The following is a 19,300-nucleotide window of genomic DNA, read 5'->3' on the forward strand; positions in this document are numbered from 1 at the left end:
AGGAGCTCCCCCCACCATGTGCCAAGAGAACCCAAGGGGCCTGGGGTGATGACGGAGACGGCCCCGACGTGGCTGAGACACCCCATGTAGCCCCTCCTTTTTCACTGGGTCAGTTCTACTTTTAAAGGAGGTGTTTTCTAAGTCCATTTTTTTTTTCATTTTGTCAAATCCATAAGAAGTTTTCATCAATTTTTGTACTTCCATTTTGAAGCTGCTGACTCCCCCCCCCCAATAATCCTCCTGCATAGCTCTTCTCCCCCCCCCCTATTTTTCTACTTGATTCTGAAATCCTTTTTGAGCTTTTCCAAGAGACTCTTGAGCTTGGGACCAGTTCCGATGCGCCTTTGAGGCTCCGCCTGTAGGCATTCTGTCACCGCTCGCCGTGTCGCGGTCTTCCCTGAAGCCACGGTGACCTTCTGTGGTCAGGGCTTTTTGCTGCTCATTTTTCATTTTATCAGAAAAATTTAACATTAATTAATTGCATTTTTTAACATTTTACTTTTCAGAGCAAACAAGGCTCTAGCCAGTGCCCCATAATTGTCCTGTTTTTGCTCACTTTTAAAGCCGAGCGCTGCTCCTCGGGCTCTCCGCGCCAGGGCTGGCCGCGCCGGCAGTTCCGCCGCCGTGCGGGGTTGGCCTGGCCCGATCGAGCCTGCTGGGCCGGGGCTGGAGGCCTCCCAGCGGGCCCGCGGAGCCGGGACCAAGGAGCCTCCGCTGCCGGTCTGTGCAGCTTAGAGCTTCCTGCTCCCCTTTTACCCAAGTCAGAGGGCCCTCTCCTCGTGGCTCCCAAGCTATTTCAGGCTGAAAAATGGTTTCGCTCTTGCTTTTTGTAGTTCCGTTGCTCCAGGATCCCTTCAGAGGCTCGACTGGGTCTTTGTGAGAAACTGGGAGAGGTGACCCTGTTCTTGGGATCCTCGCGAGACGTCGCCGTTGTGGCGAAGGCTCTTTGCTTAAGTTGTATTGGATATTTCCCAGCAAGGCTGCTGAATCCTACGGCTCTTCCCCCGAGCTCAATAGCTGAGAGTCTCTTGTACCATTTCTTGAGAAAAAAGGAGTTCAGATTTCTTCCCAGTTTCTCCTCGGAGAGCCATCCCATCTAACACACAGTGCTTTGTAAGGACCACACAAGAGGAGGCCGGTGGGAAGGTCAGCATCCGACCACCACAAACAACCTGCAGCGGGGCCCCGTGAGCCTCTGTGAACCTCCCAGCTCTTCAGAGGGACGGGGCAGATGAGCTTCCGGCTTGTGCTGACTTCAGAGCTTTCGGCCCGTAGGCACATCGGGTTTTCTTGACTCCAGCTGACAGAAGTGCAGAATTCGTCACATCTGTCCTTTCTTACTGCACAATCACACGCCAGGGCGGTCCTGTACTCCCATGTTCCCAATTCTTTGGTGTCACAAAAAAGTGCCGTTCCGCATCCTGGCGTCTGTGGGGTTTCTCTAAATAACCGTTTTGGTCACGGGGTCAAGAGACGTCGGTCTTGTGTGTGGAGCAGCCAGGAGGCCGAGTCCCCGGGCCCAAGAGCACCTCTGTGGGGGGTAGGAAGGGCCGTGTGGGAGGCGCAGTGGCGCCTGCTGCGCACGAAGGCCGCGTGATCAGTACCGGGCCTTTGGTGGCCGCCGTGGACGGGGGGCGGGGGGAGAGCGCTGGGGCAGGCGGGGGGAGAGGAGGGCCTGCTCCATGTGGCACCCTGCTGGATCTGGAGGTGGGGAGAGTGCGGGCCTGGACGACTGGGGGTATGGGTGCCCCCACAGTGGGAGGGCTGTGAAAATGATTCCTGGTTCAGACGGTGGAGTTCAAGGTGTCTGCTGGCTGGGAGGCAGTTGGAAAGTCGAGACTGGAGTCAGCACAGAATCTGAGGCAAGAAAGGAGGGGTGAGGAAGGGAGGAGAGAGCGGGGGAGGAGATGGCCGGGAGAACGGGGACCAAGAAAGGGCCCCGGCCTCGGTCACTGCAGACGTCCCGGAGGGGGGCGAGAAGCCGGGCTGGAAGGCAGCGAGAGCGAGGCTCCGGTCTGGAGAGAGGCAGGCCGGTGAGACGGCAGGGGGCGATGCTTCTCCTCTGGCTCCTCTTTCATTCCGCCACGCGTGTTCACAGGCGCGTTCCTTCCACTCTATTTAAGGAGACAAAAGCCCTCCAACTTTCCGGCTTGTCTGGGGTCACAGGTGGCCTGGCTCCTTGGTCCCTGGTCACTTTTCCCCCTCTCCGAGCCTCTCCAGACTCTCTCAGGACAGGTCCATCCCGTAGATCTCGCTCCTCCCTTCTGGCCTCTCCCCTTCATTTCCTTAATTCTCAGGGGGACGATCAAGGAGCCGGACCCCCCACAGGGAAGTTCTGTTTGCAGAAGACTGAGCGCAGTCGCCACCTTTGCCCATCTCAATCCTGGCGTTAATAGCCTTGGCAGGCGGACGACCTCACTCCACGCGCGGCGCAGTCCCCAGGAGCGATTTTTCCCGTGTGACGACGGACTCCTTGACCTCCAGAGCTTGGGCTATCCCTGGCCCGGCCTCTATGGCTCAGCACCAGGAGCGGGCGGCGGCAGGGGGCACAGGGCGTTACGGGATTTTAGTGCGATTCAAAAGACGAATTTCGAGTCATTTTAAATGTTTTTAATGTGCTTTTGAAAATCTTACTTTACAAGGCAACTCGTCTTCCTGTCACCAATCTTTCAATACAAAAATCTTACAAGGCTTTATTTGCTATAAAACTACAACATCGAGTTGGGGTCAGGGCGTCCTTTTCCCTCGCCAGCCATCCCCTTCTAAGGAACGTCCGTTAGTCCACCGCTAAGACCGCTGGGCTTCAAATAATAAGTTATCCAATTCTGTACATAATTACACTAGGTCATTAGAGGTTTAATAAGCATTTGTATCATACACCACAGTCGAACACCGTGAGGGCAAACAGAACTGCTCTCCGGGGCCGCTCTGGTGGCCAGTAAGGGAAGGACTCTACAATCGGCCCGCCGCGTCAGTGAGGCTCATTTGGTTTGACTGCTGCAACCTGGAGAACCACCGGCTTTCTTAGGCACTGATCCGGGCAGACTCACTCACCCCGCCGAGAAACCTGGCGCTCTGGGAGCACGCGCGTCAGACGCCCCGGCCCCCAAACCTCGCCTTTTAGAACATTAATTTTTAGTAGCGTATAAAAATAATCTATTTGCTGGACTCGTGTCCGTCTTCAAACTCTCAGAGTGGCTGAAGGATTCCCCCTTCTTGCTCTGATGCCCCTTCGCTGCAGCCGTCTCTCAGGCCGACATTCCAGCTGGCGAGTCGAGGGGGCGCCCGAGGCACGGGCTCGGAGCAGAGCCACGTCCCACGGCAAAGCGGGTACAGCAGCAGCGAGAGGGTCAGCCCGCCCGTATGTGTGCGTGTGCGTGTGTCTGCGAGACAAGGTTTCCCAGAGCTTCCACGGGGGGACGCTGGAAACACGAAGGCCGTTTCCAGGCGGGCCCCCAGCCCGAAGCCTCAGATCTCAGGGGTCTGGAAAGGAACAAGCACCCCCCAAATTCCTGTGTGGACAATAATTTTCCCAACAAACATCGTGTCATGAGGATGAACAACTGTCACGCGAAGTTCCAGACCCGAGCAGAGGGGGCGGAAGCCCCTCCACGGGGAAGCTGAGTGCGAAGGCTTCTCCTCGGACCGGTCCAATATGGCACTATTAGTAAGGATTAGTAACTTGGATTATGGAGAATTCACTTCTGAAGGGTTTCCGTACGGTAACCGAGAAACAAGAGTGGGCGTTCGGGGAAGCGGCTGCTGCAGCGGGGGCCAGGACGCCCGGGTCCCAGCGCCGACTCTGCCGCTTCCCCTTTCTGGGCCCACTTCCACCCTTTACAAGGAGGAGGTTATGCTGGTTTGCTTCTCTGGTCCCTTCCAGATGTGACGGCGGACGACTGGGTCTGCTCCACGGGGCAACAACCCCACGCAGAAGCAGGGATCGCGTCTCCGATGGTGAAAACATGTGCAAAAACACTCAGGATACAGTAGAGAGCAAAGCCCGGAGGCACGTGCCAGTGCCAGCCCCTCCCTCCCCACTGGCACGACACAGCGGGGCCCACCCCTCCCCCGCCTGCCCAGGGCCCCAAACTGGTGGCATCTGGATGGCTCCGGGGCCCTCTCCTCAAAGAATTCCCCAGTTTGGTCCCGCCAATCGTCAGGGCAAAGTGGCAGAGAGGACCCCCCGGGGGGCTTTGGCTCCGAGCAGGGTGTGCGGGACGCCCGGGATCTCAGTGCCGGGCCCCGGCCCCGCCTTCACATGTTGTAGGCCACGTAAATGGGGTCCAGCTGGTCGGCCAGGAATCCATCCCGCAAGTGCATACGCTGCTTTTCCCCCCGAGAATTGATGGGGATGACTCCGGGGTCCACGATGACCACCACGCCCACGATGAGAAAGTGCTCCTCGAGAACCACGTTGGTCACCAGCGCCACCAAGTCCAAGGCCTCCTGCTCGGGGCCTTCCAGCTCCACCACCACCACCAGCAGGTTGGTCCATGTAAACACGGCACTGGGAGAGGGAACAGAACCAGTCAGCCACGGCCCACGGCGCTCCGGGGGAGCCGAGCAAGGGGGCGGAGGCCCCGACGAAAGGGACAGTGAAAGCCCAGGAAGGGCCACCCAGGGGCCCTTTGGTTTCTCCCCCTGCCAGAAGGATCCCCTGAGGCACACCCCGCGGCTGCAGGCCCTGGCTCTGGGGCCCGCCCTTACCACTCGGCAATGCTCTTGTGGGCCCTGATCACCGAGGTCTCGATGTCGATCGGGTGGTACCGCATGCCCCTCAGCTCCAGGGTCTCATCCAGAGAGCCGACCACATACAGGGCGTCGTGCCTCTCTGCGGAAAGGAGACCCCCCCGAGTCACAAACCCCCCTCGCTCCTGGAGCTCAGGACGAAGAGCGGGTCTCTCCAGCGGCCCAAAGGCCGGCAGGGACTTGGCTCCAATGGCCTCGGCATTTCTGCCTCTGCCCGATGCGGCGGCAAACACACCCAGAGCGAGGGCCGCCTTCGTTCTCCCTTCCTTAACGTAAAAGGAGCTGCTGTTCTGCTGCGGCTTTGCGTGCCCAGGGCCGGGGACACAGGAGGCGCCTCATAAAGGCTCAAAGGCTCAAGGGGCATTGATTTTCCCTAAAGGGAGGGGAGCCGGTCTCACTACGGTGTGAAGGGGAGAAGCCTTGATGCATTTTTATCTTCCAGGGTCTAGAGGAGGCTCCGGTTGGTTGCCCCTTTCTCTCTGGCCCGCCCGGACCCTTGGCTGTGCTCCCCAAGCTCAGGGCTGGCAGTCGGGCTGCCCCCCCCCCCCTTACCTCCACTGGCATCGGTGAGATCCGTTCTCCGGAGAAAGCCCAGGTAGCCCGTCCTGGCCCAGATGGTCTGGGTGTCTCCAAAGCTGAGCCGGGCACTGAAGTGGTCAGCATGCAGAGACTCTTCCCCGTAGACCGTGTAATAGCCCGTGGCGTTGTGTGGACTGCTCACCCAGATCTAGGGAAGGGCACGGCAGACTCAGCAGCCTGCGGGCACTGGCCGTGGCACCCAAGGGACCGAGGCAGCAGGGGAAGGAGACCAAAGGGGATCCGTCCGGCCTCCACAATTTGGGGAACTGGGCAGCCCTGGCTTTTGTACCAGGCTGCTAGAGAGCTGGCCCGGGGGATGAAGGGACCCGGTGGGCCCCACTCCCAGCCTCGACCACCTCAGCACCGACCACGTGGAAGCTCCTTCCGCACACTCAGTGCACAGTGGGTTAGCTTTGGAACAGGCGGCAGCCCCGGGGGTCCCAGAGCTCCCCATAATCCCCTGGAAGGAGAATCAAGCAGCCCTGATGCACGTTTCACCCCCTAATTGGCTAAAGAACGCCTACTGCAGGTGAGCCCGCACCAAATGGAAATCGGGGCAAATAGAGGGTGGGAACAAAGAAGCGTTTCTTTCCAGAAACGAAGGCTGTGCTGAACTCTCAGCGCCTCTCACTTCTGGACCCTGAAGTCCCGGGTGCCCGTGACCTTCCCCAGCCTCATTTGCCGCTTCTCTGCCCCCGTGCCAGGATCCCTGCGGCTCCCCGAGGGGCCTCCCTCACCACCTGTCCTGCCGGGCCCCACATGGCCCCCTCAACACTGGCTCAGAGTCCTGGGTGTCCCAAGGCTTTCTCTGCTCCCTTTGGTCCAGAAGCAGCTCCTGAGAAGGGAGTGCCCTCTGGAGCTGGCACCAGGCCTGGCACAGACCTCAGAAATGTCTCCTGGGTGGAACGAACCAGCATCTGAAGGGAAAGAGCTCTTCCCTCCCTCCCTGGCCTCCCACAAGACTGTGCCAGGCTGGGCCCTGTCAGCGACTCTCTCCAAGGTACGGACCCAGGCCAGCGGCTTATCTCCCCTTCCCCCACTGGGCTGAGGAACAATGGACCTAGGCACCTTTGGGGGGCCACAGCTGAGGGACGGCAGCACCCCGGGCTGAGGGCTGTGATCTGGAGCCCCCCAGAGGACATGACCTGCGCCCTAGTCCCCCTCCTCAGCCCCCAAAGCCAATCTCACCTCACCCAGGTGGGAGTCGCCGAGGGGGCCCTTCGTTTCCGTGTGAGCGATGATGACTTTGACCCCGGGAAGGATCTGCAAGTAAAAGAGCCCGTCCTTGTTTGCAGAGGAGGCCCCGAGGCCCCGGGCAGCGCCCTGACCCCGGTGACCGGCGGCCGCCCTCCTGAGCAGAGGGGTCCCCGCAGGCGCCATCGGCGCCCCTCGCCCTCCATGCCCTCTTGGGCTTACTAGGGAGCGGGCTGCTCGAGAGCCAGGCCTGCCGCGTTCTCGCCGCTGCCCCTGGGACCTAGCACACAGTGGGCACTTCATGAGAGCTCGCTGCTTTGCTTTGAGGTAGTGCAGCCCATGGCTCCCTCCTGAGTTTTGCCACATTAATTGGCAGTCTGGAGTCCCGAGTTCAAATCCTGCCTTCTCCCTCTCCAGGGAGTGTCCTGGGTGACTGCCCACACGCCTCTTGACTAAAGTTGTTAGACTCTCCCGAGCCGGGCCCCCTGCCCAGCCCCTCCTGGCCGTCCTTCGGGCCTGCAGGGGACTCTCCCAGCCATCTCGCAAAGCGCCCCCTAAGCCGCGGTGCGGACAGCGGATTCTGCGGGAAGCTGCCCGAGTCACCGGACCCGTCTGGAGCCGTCTCCCCCAGTAAGAGCGGAAGCTCCGGGAGTCCGAGCGCCGTGTCCCCCGCTGCGCCCTCAGCCCAGGGCCGGGGTTCAGAGAGCTGCACAAGGGGCTGCGAGGAGGATCAGCGGGCGGAAGGGTCAAGTGCCAAATTAAGGTGCCATGGGACCCGCTGGGGTTTAGAGGCCGAGGCAAGGCCGGCTGGCGGCCGAGGGGACCAGAGTGCTGGGGGTGCTGGGGACCGGAAAGAGCAAAGTTTGGGGGCAAGGTCCATGCATCCAATCACTGCCCAGTGCTCACCCCACAGGGCAAAGCTGACCTGCCTTCAATTCGCCTGTTTACTCCCATGGCACTTAACAGCCCCTGGGGGGGGTCTCTGCTCTGGCTGTCGAGGGGAGGGGGGCCCCTTCACAGAGGATGGGGGAGGGAGGCGTTCGCAGAAGAGACGGATGGCTCACAAGGCCCAAGCCCCCTGAAGCCAGCCCAGGGCCTGCTGGGAAAGATGCTGAGCACGCTCTTACCTTTCCAGACTCCATCAAGGGTAAACTGTGGGGAGAGCCCCGTTCCACCAGGCGCACCCTAAAGTGAACAAGAGAGGGCGCTGCTCTAACGTTCGGGCCACGTATTCAAGCACCCTCGAAAAACGCGATCCTCAAATAGGCTACAATCACAAGGGCGGCCGCGTTCCACGCCAGGAAGGCCGGGGCCGGGGCCTCCTTGGCACAGCCTCCGAGTGGGGGTGGCAGACGCCATCTCCGTGGCCTCCTCCCTTGGCCCCCACGTGGCCCCCAGGCCAGAGGAAGGAGGGCGGGCCTACCTGTCATGGCGCAGTGCCCGCATGTCGACGTACACCGTGGTGGGGTCAGGGCCGGCGGTGCCCTGGGGACAAAGGAAAGCGAGGCTTGAATCAAGGCTCCCCAGGATCCATCTTCTTATGTAACCCGAAACCAGGCCCTTCACCCCTCCAAGGACAGAGAGGACTGAAAGCGTGGAAGGGCCCGCGCCCCTCGGACCCTCGCAGGCCAGCCCACAGCACGGGGCGGCTTCGAGGGCCGCGAAGGTGCCCCTGACCCGGGTGGCTCTCGAGGGACTGGCGCCCAGAGTGGGGCTCGGGCCCGCCACGTGCCCGAGCATCACCGGGGGAGGCCCCTCAGATTGCCGCAGAAGGGTCTGTTTTCTCTGGGCACGAGCACGGCCATCTCGCCCTAAGAACGCGCAGGCGGGAGGCCGGACGTGGTCCGATGGAAACCAGCAGCCTCTCCCCCCAACCCCCCACGAGCATTTCAGAGCCCGGGCGGGCGGTCTGAGACCCAGGGGGCCGACGGGCGGGGCGGGGCGCGGCACATGCACACACGTCACCGTACCTGCTCAGCCAGCTTTCCCAGCCTGTTGGGCTGACAGAGGGGCCACAAGCAGAAGGAGCAGAGGTCAGCAAAGGGGAGGGACAGAGGAGAAAGCCCAAAGGAAAAGACAGGAAGGCAACAGGGAACAGGAGACACACAGTCAGAGAGGACCAGGGCGTCTCCCGCTAGATCCGGCTCAAAGCGCCGGGCAGCCCACGGGAACGCCCAGGACATCCAGGCCAGACGGGAACACTGGGGGGGCCGGCCCGCTTCCGGCCTCGGACACAGACGTCTCCGGGAAACGGCACAGGGAACACGGACTCAGACTGGCAGCCGCTGCGCCGGGCCCGCCCCCCCTTCCCAAGGGGCCTCCCCCGGTGGCCACGAGCCACCAGAACGAGTGGCCGGCTTGAAGGCTTCTACCCAGAATCCCGTCAAGTCCGCAGAAAGGGGCCTGGGGCCCGGCTTCTGCCCACCCCTTCAGACAAGTCTTGGCGAGCCGCCCAAAGTCCGGCGCTCGTAGACTAGGGATCATGAAATATTAAAGAGCAGGAGGGAAGGAAGAGGAGAAACTGAGGAAGCGGAACGAGAAAGGCCTTTAAGACCAAGGCAACTGGCAAACCTGCTGAAAAAGGGCTAATTCTGATCGTCTCTGATTTCCTGGTCTGAGGAAGACCTCAGGGCAGGGGGGACCCTCGAGTTCGGGAGCCCTCCCAACCCCATCCTCCCATGGTCCAAGAAGCCCAGGGTCAGGCCCGTTTCCCGGGACCCCGGGGGCTGCCGAATGGAAGCGTTTCTGGGCCCACCTCACCTGGAGGCAGATGGCGACGTTCACTCGGCACCCAAAGGTGGTGCTCACGGCGCGCGCGGACAGGCCCAGGTCCTTGAACAGCTTGGAGAAGGACTGGGTGAGCGCGATCCGGGGCCGCTCCTCCGCAACCACCATGCAGGTGCGCACGCAGGACAGGTTCACGCTTTTGGCCTGTGGGGGAGGAAGCGGCCGTGATTCGGGCCGCAGGGCTGCTCTGCACCGGCCGGGCGGCACCCGCGGGCTTCCTCGAGGGCGGGGACGAGGTGACCCTGAAGCTTAACCCCAGGCCCTAAGTGTGCCCTTCGACCCGAAGGGGAAAGGACCCCCGTGTGCAAAGGGGTCTGTAGCAGCTCTTTCTGCGGCGGCAGAGAACTGGGGGACGGCCGGACGAGTTCCAGAGTGGGAATGGAAGAGAACATCCTTGTGTGAAGACTTCAGGAGGGCCGGGGAGTTCTGCACGAACGGTGCCGAGAGAAACGGGCGGCCCAGGAGATCCGGCTGCACGGCCGCAGCGAGAACGGGCCGGGATCGACGACGAGAGCGGGTCAGAGATCCTTGGGCGGAAACTGCGGCCGGCCTCCAGGAAAGGAACCGAGGAGCCCGGGCGGCCACCCACAGACGCTAAGCTCTCTCCTGGCGTGATTCGGAGCAACGCGTGCTTTAAAAAGTCACTATCCGTGTGTGACAGAAAAGTACAAACACAAAGAATTAAGGTAACGAAGGCCTCCTCGGCAGTCGCCAGCTTGTGTGCCACAGAGTGGTCTGGCCTCGGGGCCGCTTCCTCCCTGGCCACTCCTGCTTCCGCGCCTCCCGGCCTGCCGAGTGTCCTCGAGCGCTGACCGGCGGCTGCCCATTCCCCAGGGGCTCTCCCGCCCCCCTTCTCCCGCTGAATTTCAGGTCCATTGCGGTCCTGCTACGTGCTCTTCTTCCAAAGCAGGAAAACTTCTGTCTGGATCTCGCCCCAGGCCTCTTCCATGGCCCAGGACCCTTCATTTATGTCCGTGTTTCTCCCCTCATTTGGGGCCGGACGTCAGGGGTGCCATCTGTTGGCCGGTGTCACTCAGACCCTTGCCAAGTTGGACAAGCGTGGAGCCGATTCCGAGGACCGGAGTCCTCCCGATCTGGAGCCGCTCCTCACGTCCCACTCCCAGCACGTTGAATCTTCTTGGGGCTAAGTGAACGGGCTTCTGGGGCCCAGTGTGCCCCGTGGGGCGGCACGCGTGCCAGCTTGACATCATCCTTCCCAAACACACGGCCTCCGGGAGGCTGCCATTCTGGGGGAGGGGCTGCCAGGGGCAGTCCCTGTGGTGCGCGGTCCTTCACCCTGTGCAGGTGCAGGACTTTGCACGGGCCCTGGCCATGGTATCGAGCCTCTCCAACTTCTTGCCACCGTAAACCCGAGCAGCCCCTTCTGGCCGAGACGCCTCCCTGTGCATCCAGCCCCTGGCATGGGCCGGGGTCTCTCCCCCTCGCTCTGCAGCCCTTCTTCCATCTCGTCCCTTCCCTAGTCGAGACTGAGGGCCCTGAACGATGGGCGCCGACCCTCTGACTGACCGGCCGAGACCCTCACGGGCCGGAGCAGGGAGCTCCGGAGTGGTCTAGACGTCGGACGGGGGAGCGAAGGGACGCTAACGGGGGGCCCGCACCCTGACCTTCCGGGGAGGCAGGTCACTGCTGGCCCGGGCAGCGGGAGGGGGAGGACGTTCTCGAGGACCACGAGGGCACGCTGGGCCCCCGGGGCCGGGCACTCACCCTGAGGAGATCTGTCTGCGTCCCCAGCCCTTTGGTGCACATCTCCATGACCGAGTAAGAGCAGAAGGTGACGCGCACGCGGTACTGGCTCACGGCCGACAGCCACAGGGACACGTTGTTCTCGAGTTCGAGTGGAGGCACCAGGAGGGACTGGTGTCCCGAGTAGACGCTGGGGGGACACAAGGCCGGGGCCGCCGGTCGGACCGGGAGCCGGACGGGCCCCTCCCGCCCCCCCTCCCTGGGGCCCGGGTGGGGTCCGCGAACCTGCACAAGCACCAGAGGGCGAAGCCCAGGCCACAGTAGGGGTCCAGGCAGACGGCAATCTGCCGGGACGGGTACAGCTCACACTGAAGCTTGATGGACCGGCATAAGGCACTTGTGGCCGCGTGCGACATCTGAAGGGAGCGGACAAAGGGCACGGGTCAGGACGGGGCCCGGGGGGGGGCGCCCGGAGCGCCCCTCCCAGGCGTCCTCCCTGGCTGGTTTCTGGCACAGACGCGGTGGCTACACTAAGGTGACGGGCAGCCTGGGGGTCCATCATTACGGCGCGTCCTCGCGGCCTGGGTAGAAATTACAGCCCTGGGGGGGCTTTCAGGGGCCCTGGGGGGGAGGGGTACACCCAGGGCCACCCGGTCAGACTCGCACTCAGCACTTGGGCGTACCTTGACTCCCGCCAATATGCCCGTGGTGGAGACGCTGAAGTCTAAGTACGCCAGCGTGTCGGGGGAAGGCGGCCTAAAAACACTGGCTACTCTCTTCTTCGGGAGGTCATCTGTCACGGCAGAAAGGGGCCGGTGAGGGCCGGGCAGGGGGCCCAGCACCGGCCTCTGCCGCCCCCTCCCCGCGCGCCCCCCGCGCTCAGCTCGCCCGCGCCGGCACCTGTGTCTAAGATGGTCGGCCACGTCTTCACGTCCACGGCAGCGCCTGCTTCCTTGGACTTGAGCAGCTTCATTATTGCTTGGGTTGTCAGGATGCACGTGGACTTGCTGACCTGAGCGGAGAAGGTGGTTGCAGATGCCAGGGAGTGCCCGCGCCCCCCGCGCCCTCCCCAGCCACGCGCTTTCACAAACTCACCTCGACGATCATCTTGACGGTGGGCAGGGTGGTGGCGAGATTCTGGGGGTGAGGGGGGCGCACCGTGATGGGGACGCAGCCGGCATAGAGGCAGCCGTAGAAGGTGGCGATGAGGTCCACGCCTGGAACAAAGCGGGCCCGTCAGGGAGAGCGTCTCAGAGAGCTCAGACCCCCCCCCCCCGCCCGTGGGCCCCGCCCTTCGTGGTGCAGCCAGTGCGGCCGACGGGCACCAAGAAGCCCAGTTTTTCGGTCGTGATTGGGGACTGTGTTGGCAAGGGAAAGGCCCCTCCTCGTCCCAAACTGCGAGGGTCTTTTTGTCGGTGTCCCCGTGAAGTCCACGAGCCCCCCCGTCGAGGAGGCCGGGCCCCTCGCCTTTCAGCCTGACCGCTGTCCCTTTCTCGGCTCGTGCCACGGCTGTTTGCCAGGAGGGGAGCCCGGCGAGCCACAAGTCCGGCCTGCCTGCACGGGGGCAAATTTTCCACCCATTTTTAAAAAGTTTTCATTGCAATTAAAAATCAGTTGCACCCAAAATGGGCACCTTTCCCGGCCCTGATCGTGCTTCTAGTTTCTTGTTTCTCCAGGGGCGCCGCCCGCCCGAACCCGGGCAGCCCGACGAGCGAGGGCAGGGCTGGACCGGGGGATTGTAAGCGCGCGCTTTCCGTGAAGGCGCCACGCCTGGGCCTGCGGGTGCGCCCACTCGGCGCCACTAGTTTGCACCTCCCCAGTGGACAGAAGTCCCCAAGAGCACAAGGGTGGTGTGGTCGAGGGGGTCCGGGACAAACGAGCTGGGAAGGGACCCTGCGATTGAGCGCTTGGCCCCCGACTCCCGGGCTGGGAATGGGCGCTGGTCTGGGTCTGACCGCCTCTTGCTATCTCCAGCACCTAGCTCGGTACGTGGCATCCAGTAAGCACTTAATAAATGCTTCTCCCACTCATCCACGCACACATGTGGCAGGGATGGGGCCTAACCACCCAACCTAACAATACACTGACCCTGGCTCGGTTTCGGCAGAAGACCTACCAGGTCCCGCGCCCGCCATTCTAGGCCCGGACGGGGCGGCACCGAGAACCCAGCGGGCGGGGCCCCGGGGGAGGCTCCTCCCGCTGCCTACCTGGGGGGTACACCAGAGCCACGTGGTCACCCACGCTCAGCCGGCCCCTCTCCGTCAAGGCCGCGGCGACTCTCTCGGCCTTCTTGTGCAGCTGGACGCAGGTGGCAGTGCTGGTGACCGTGCCCTGAGGGAGCGACAGAGTTACACTCGAGGGCGCCCGGTCTCCTTCGAGCACGGGCGGGCACTGGAAAGAAAGGGCGCCCCCCGGCACTGCCTCAAACGCGGCGACTTCCAGCTGTCAAAAGGGTTACGGGAACACCGAGGGGCCCAAGAGATGTCTAGCAAAGCTTGTCACTCCGGCCGGCTCGTAGGTCAGAGGTCACGGCTCCATCCCGAACTGGGCCAAATCAATATAAAAAAGCATCCCACTAAAAGGGTGGAAATGGGCAAAGGAGCAGGGGTGGCCATGGCGTAAGAGCCCCGGGCCTTGCTGCCTGGCAGTCAGCGCCCTGACCGCAGGCTGGCGACGGAACGTGCAGGAGGCACTGGCCCCGCCAAGAAGGGGGCTCGCTGTCTCTCAACCCAGACATCTCCCTGAGGACATTTAAACAGCACCGGAGGCCGGAAAATCGAGAAGGAACCGCTCGTCCTTGCTTCTGCGCGCGGAGGGCTCACGACGGGAGGCCCCTCCTGGCCTTGGGCGGGTCCCGGCGCCTCCGAGCCGGGGCAGAGCCGGGGCACGGGACCACAAGGGGAAGCGGCTGGGGCCGAGGAGCCGAGATCGCGTGGACCCGGGGTCGGGGGTCCGGGCTCCCGGGGAGTGAAGCTCAAGAACGAGGTTGGGAAGAGAACGCTTTCCCAGTCCGAGGAGATCGCGACTGGGCAGAAAAGGCACTAAGGAGACCGAAAGGACATCACCAAGCGCTGGCCCGGGGCCTTTTCCTGTTTTTATAAATCCCCCCACGATTTCCCCTTTTGCTCTGATTTCTCTCTCTCAACATGATTCATAAAACGTGTGTTAAAAATGAATCCATTTACTAGAAAAGAAAGAACAGTCCCGACGGAAGGCCACGGGGCGGGCCAGAGAAGAATGGCCGAGGCCTGAGCCTGGTTCAAGGGGAGGCGCACGGGGGCGGCCCGGGGCCTCGGAAGCTGAGGCCAGACAGAGCAGGGGGCCAAAGAAGAGAAAGACTGACAAGGAAGGGAAAGGAGAATGACCTTTGAACTGCACTGTGGCCCCCAGAAAGCCAGTGGGAGGAGCTGAGCATGGGTCACCACTGTCAGGAACCCCACAAGGATGGGAACGTGAGGGCCGGGCCCAGGGCTGGAGAGGGCTCAGAGCAGCAAGACGTCCTGGGAGGGTGAGCGGGGCCTGTCCGCTCCGTGCCAAGGGCTCGGGCCCCTGGCCAGGCCTGCTGAGTCACACTTTGGTCACTCACTCCGTAAAGGCCTGAAGGAGCCCGGCTCCTCAGATATTCTGCAGAGACGTGCCCGGGGCCGACAGGGACACACGGACACCAGATCTGGGTCTAAGAGTATCTGGGCCAAACGGGACGGAGAGCCCCGGGCAGGCTCCCAGGCGTGAGACGCGGCAGTGGGACGGGCCGGCGCCTTGCCTGCCCAGCAGAGCCGCGAGCTCGGTCTGAGCCGCAGCGTGACGGAGGCCGAGAAGGGGAGAAGGGCCCGCTGCTCCGTGGGCCGCTCGAACGCTCCCTGGGGGACGGTGCTCAGGCCCGGGGACCCCGGCTTCGGAAGAAAAGGTGCGGAAAGGGGGCCTTGGGCATAGGAAGGGCAGGATCCACAGGACGCCCATCCACGTGGAAAGGGGCTAAGGTCAGACCCGGGCAGAGTCATGGGGCAGCTGGGCCCCTACTGACAGAGCCAGAGGCTCCGGGCCTTTCCATGGGGCGTGCCCAAATACACTTCCCTTCTCCCTGAGAAACGGTCGACCTCCACTTGTTCCAGAGACAGGCAGCCAGGACATGGGGGGACTAAAGTCAGCCTGAGCCTGGAGCCCCCCTCAGGTCTCCGTTCTCCCCCTCTCAGGAGCCAGTGTGCCGGGCAGCCTGGTCTCTCTAGCATCCAGATCCCACCGCCAGGCTGACAAAGTGGCCGCTGACCCAGGCCCGAGTCCGGCTCGGGCTGCTGCGATGGCCTTCACACTCCTCTGCCCGTGGCCAGTCCTGCGCGGCCCAACAGAACCCCGCTCCGGACCTGCTGGCCCTATTTCATCAAATCTAAATCCTTTGCCAGCTCCCTCCCCCCCGGACGCCAGTGCCCCCAGGACCCCGGCCGTGGCCCCCCCCCCACAACGTCCACCCGCCCACGTCGTTTTGGACCTCGGCGCTCCCGGCCTCGCACAGTCTTTCCCCAGTCACGGATGGCGGCTCTCCGGCACCCTCTCGACCGGGCACTGGGCGACAGGGACGACACGCCTCCCCACGGCCTGCTGCCCCTCTTGGTGGGCGGGCTCCCACGGACCAACCACGGACCCAAGAGAGTCTGAAGGCTCCCTCCTTCACCTGAGCACCCGGCCCTTGGAACGTGGCCCACGGGAACAGGACGTTTCCCAGCCCCGCTCCGGGACGCTCACCTTGGCGTTCAGCAGCAGGAACAGAGGGTGGTCGGGGGTGGTCTGGGCCCGCCACTGCAACACGTCCGCCAGGTACAAAAACTGCTCGGGACAGAAAGGGAGGTCAGACCTTCCCCGATGCCCCCCCCCGGGTAGCGCCCGCAGCCGCGCTCAGGGGCTGAACAAGGCCACCTTTCTTGCCTGGTCGTTGTCCTCCAGCTGGGTGACGTCTCTCCCTGAAGCCTGAGCGATCCGCTTCCCAGCCACGAGGTTCCCAACAATCATGGAGGCGGGGCCGACTTCTGCATTTAAAAGGAAAGATGAGACCCCGAGAAAACTCCCTTCGGCTAGGACCCGGCCGGGGACGCCGGGCTGAGGCTCGAGGCTGACCGAGGGCCCGGGGAGGGAGGGCCCGCCTGACTTTATTCTCACTGGACGTTCAGAAAGGCCTGAGGGCTGGTCTAGACCAGCCTGGAATGTCCAGGCAGCGCTGCTTAGGCTGCGCTGCCTCCCGGTTGCGCCTCCCTCCCGGGACACGTGAGCCACAGGAGCCGGCCGTGCCGACAGCACCTGGGGTCCGGTGCTCGGTCACTCCCGACTGCCCTAGGACCCGTGACACCCCCGCCTCTCCCCATCCCCCAGAGACATCCACGAAGAGAAGAACCTGCTTGCGGCCGGCCGAACAAATGGCGGCAAAGGCCGGCCTGGCCCGGGGAAGCCCAGAGATGATTCTGGGAAAAGCCGGGCAGGCTCCTAGGAGCCGAGGGGCCGGAGCGGAACCGGGAGACAGCGACAGCAGCCGGGGCAAGTCGGACTCCGGGTACTTGGAGCCTCCGACCAGCCGATGGCCACGAGAGCGAGAGCCGAGGGCCCGGGTCAAGGGAAGCTCGGGGACGGGGCCCTGGGGGACCTACTTTGTTGGACCGGGTGGTTTATTTATTGTTTCAATTCTGGCTTTCTTTCTTTTTTCCAAAGAAGGGTGAGAGGGAGACGAGATTTTTTTAATGGGGAAAAAAACAAACCCAAAAAAACCTTGTAGCTTTTTTAAAGTAAGGCCTTGGTTTGGGCCGGGGACCTCTGGGTGGCGAGGGAGCCCGGCCGCCCTCGGAGGCCGGGGCTGCTTCGGGGACGTGTCCTGAGCCCGTTCATGACCGCCCCCCCCCCAGCCCAATGGGCTCAGAAGCGCCGGCTTCGCGCTTCCCTTCGCTGAGAAACGTGGCTGCAGCAATGGCCAGGACCTCGCCCGGTACCATCTTATTTGTCGAGTCGGCTCAAATAGCCGCCCGACCTCCGGGACTCGGGTTCTCCTTGCAGGCAAGCGTCCCCCTCGAGGGCCTCCACTTCTTGCACCCCGTCCAAAAGAAAGGGCCCCATTCCGCTAACGAGGAGACCCCCGATGGGAACCGAGATTCCCCACCTCCCCTTCTCACCGAGCCACGCGGCTGGGGGTCGGGGCCCCGCGGCCCACCGAGGCCAGGCCGCCGGGGGGGAGGGGCCGCGCGGCCCGGGTCACTGACCTGGCTGCTTCTGGCGAGGCTTGGGGAGGTTGGTGACGCAGGTGTGCGGGCACATCAGCACGTTGCAGGGGTGCAGAGAGCCCTCGAGAAAGCGCTGCTTGGTTTCGGAGATGTGGATCCCCCCCAGAGGAGCTTTGGGCAAAGTGTTGGCAGGGACCAGGGCCAGGCAGTACACGCCCACCTGGTGGATGCTGTCTATGGCCTTAAAGGAAAGGACGTGGCCGGGCTGGAGCAGCCGCAGAAACCCCCCTCCAGCCTAGAAAGGCGCGGTCCTCTGCTGGGGGGGGGGGGCTTGCTCAGCAAGGGGTCACTGGGCCTCCCAACCCCAATGCCCCTTCCAGCCCTAAGAAAGGTGCGGACGTCCCTCTCCGGGCCGGACCTCAGGACGCCCCCCAGACAGACCTGCCGCCTCCCTGTGGCCTACAAGCAGTGGCTTTTTCTCCTCCCGCTCCCCCTTCCTCACCCCTCCCCCAGCGCTGGCCCATAATGCCGTGGGTCTCCTCCTCCCAGCAGGCCCCACCCAAAGGTCCTGCCCTCTCTCCAGGGCACCGTGGTCCCCACTTCAGGAGGGAGCCTCCCTGCCTCCAGCCCATCCCTCTGCCCACAAGGAAGGCCCTGAAGGAGGACTGGGCACATCCCCAGCTTCCGCCCGCGTTTCCCTCCTTTCCAGATTTCTCCCCTGGGGCCCAGACTTCCGAGGTCACTTGGTTCCAGGCTCCTGGATCCCCTCACTGCCAGGGCCTCCTCCTCCGAGTCCAGACCTTCTCTCACGTTGACCCTGAGCTCCGGCGCGTCCCCTCCTGCAGAGCCCCTCCTCTCCCTGGCGCATCCGAAGGTCAGGCCGGAAGCGCCCCCCTGGGCCCCGAGAAGCCTCGAGACGCCCTCCTCAGGCCGGCTCGGGACCTGCCCGGTGGCAGCGCCCCCCTCTGGAAGATGCCGAGTGACTCACCTGCAGGACGCGGCTCATCCACTGAAAACTGTCCTCCTCAGACGCGTCGGGACGCTGCTCGGCCACCAGCACTATGCGGTCGTCGTGTAGCACGGTCACTGAGAACACGGCTATTCTGCAACAAAGGCAGGAGCAGGGTTGGGCCCGGGAGGGCGGTCGCTCCTCCGAACGGTCCCTCTGCTCCCGGCGGGCTGTGGGCGGAGACACCCGCGGAGTGGGCCCACGCACGGAAGCTGGCGGGGGCAGGGGCTGCTGGAGTTCGCCTCTGAGCGCCCGGGAGCGCGCCTGGCCCACGGCGGGGATCTCCTAAGTGCCCACTGGAGCGGGCAGAGAGGGCGTGAGTCAGGAACCGGGAGCCAAGTTCAAACCCAGCCTCAGACATTTCTTGTGAATCACTTCACGAATCGCTTCACCGCGGTCTCCTCAGCCGTGGCGCGCTGCCAGGGCCGAGGCGAGGATCAAAGGAGACTCGTGAAGTGCAGGGCCAGCGCCCGGCGCTGCCCGACCACTGCTTGTGATGGACAAAGGCGAGGAAGCCTTCGCTTGTAAAGGGTCGAGGAGCGGCGGGCACAGGACGTGCATTTCCCTCAGAGGCGCTGGGGGCGAGCCTCCCTCAGGGCACCCGTGGCGCGCTGGGCTAAAGCTGCCGGCACTTTCGGCCTTCAACGCGAGCCGCCCCCTCCCCGCCCCCTCCCCACCCCCTCTGCAGGGGACCGGGCTCTGGCCGGGGTCAGCACCTTCCCCTGTAGACGAACTTCATCGGTTCCACTGCCAGAGCGGTGGCCACCACGTCGTCCGCGTTGTGTCTGCGAAGGCCGACCACCATCAGCCCGTCCAGCTTGCCCACGACAAACACCAACTGGTCCTCCACACAAAAGACCCGAGCAGAAATCACCGAGAGGAAGATCCCCCGGGGCCGGGGCTGGGGGAGCAGAACGGGGAACTCGGGGCGGGCCAAGGTCAGCGACCGCCCCCGGGCAGAGCAGGCTGGCACTTAGGGAGGGAAGGTGCCCTGCAGAGCCGAGCCTTCGAGGGGGGCCTGTGCCAAGGGCTGGCCCGGGGGGCTGAGCCAGCACTTCCTAACGGCCGGCAGGGGAAG

General features: G+C 63.5%; 1 protein-coding gene across 3 annotated transcripts in view; it reads right to left on the reverse strand.

Moving 5' to 3' along the window:
- Positions 1 to 2,595: 2,595 nt before the first annotated feature.
- Positions 2,596 to 19,300, reverse strand: part of DIP2A (disco interacting protein 2 homolog A) — a 55,978-nt gene continuing 39,273 nt past the window's right edge. For 2 of the 3 annotated variants that reach the window (XM_074264473.1, XM_074264471.1), the window contains 18 exons: positions 18,939 to 19,066; positions 18,202 to 18,316; positions 17,253 to 17,454; positions 15,928 to 16,037; positions 15,757 to 15,837; positions 13,224 to 13,347; positions 12,112 to 12,233; positions 11,917 to 12,028; positions 11,700 to 11,809; positions 11,302 to 11,432; positions 11,038 to 11,206; positions 9,286 to 9,456; positions 7,949 to 8,010; positions 7,653 to 7,710; positions 6,520 to 6,594; positions 5,305 to 5,479; positions 4,711 to 4,834; positions 2,596 to 4,510 (listed from right to left, as the gene is read on the reverse strand). In XM_074264473.1, coding sequence (XP_074120574.1) covers positions 4,258 to 4,510; positions 4,711 to 4,834; positions 5,305 to 5,479; positions 6,520 to 6,594; positions 7,653 to 7,710; positions 7,949 to 8,010; positions 9,286 to 9,456; positions 11,038 to 11,206; positions 11,302 to 11,432; positions 11,700 to 11,809; positions 11,917 to 12,028; positions 12,112 to 12,233; positions 13,224 to 13,347; positions 15,757 to 15,837; positions 15,928 to 16,037; positions 17,253 to 17,454; positions 18,202 to 18,316; positions 18,939 to 19,066 — 2,322 coding nt within the window. In that variant the 3' untranslated portion in view covers positions 2,596 to 4,257. The remainder of the gene's footprint in view (positions 4,511 to 4,710; positions 4,835 to 5,304; positions 5,480 to 6,519; positions 6,595 to 7,652; positions 7,711 to 7,948; positions 8,011 to 9,285; positions 9,457 to 11,037; positions 11,207 to 11,301; positions 11,433 to 11,699; positions 11,810 to 11,916; positions 12,029 to 12,111; positions 12,234 to 13,223; positions 13,348 to 15,756; positions 15,838 to 15,927; positions 16,038 to 17,252; positions 17,455 to 18,201; positions 18,317 to 18,938; positions 19,067 to 19,300) is intronic. The other variant, XM_074264472.1, reaches the window with a different exon arrangement.

The sequence above is a fragment of the Sminthopsis crassicaudata genome, chromosome 4 (genome assembly GCF_048593235.1).
Source record: "Sminthopsis crassicaudata isolate SCR6 chromosome 4, ASM4859323v1, whole genome shotgun sequence".
In the NCBI taxonomy this organism is placed as follows: Eukaryota; Metazoa; Chordata; class Mammalia; order Dasyuromorphia; family Dasyuridae; genus Sminthopsis; species Sminthopsis crassicaudata.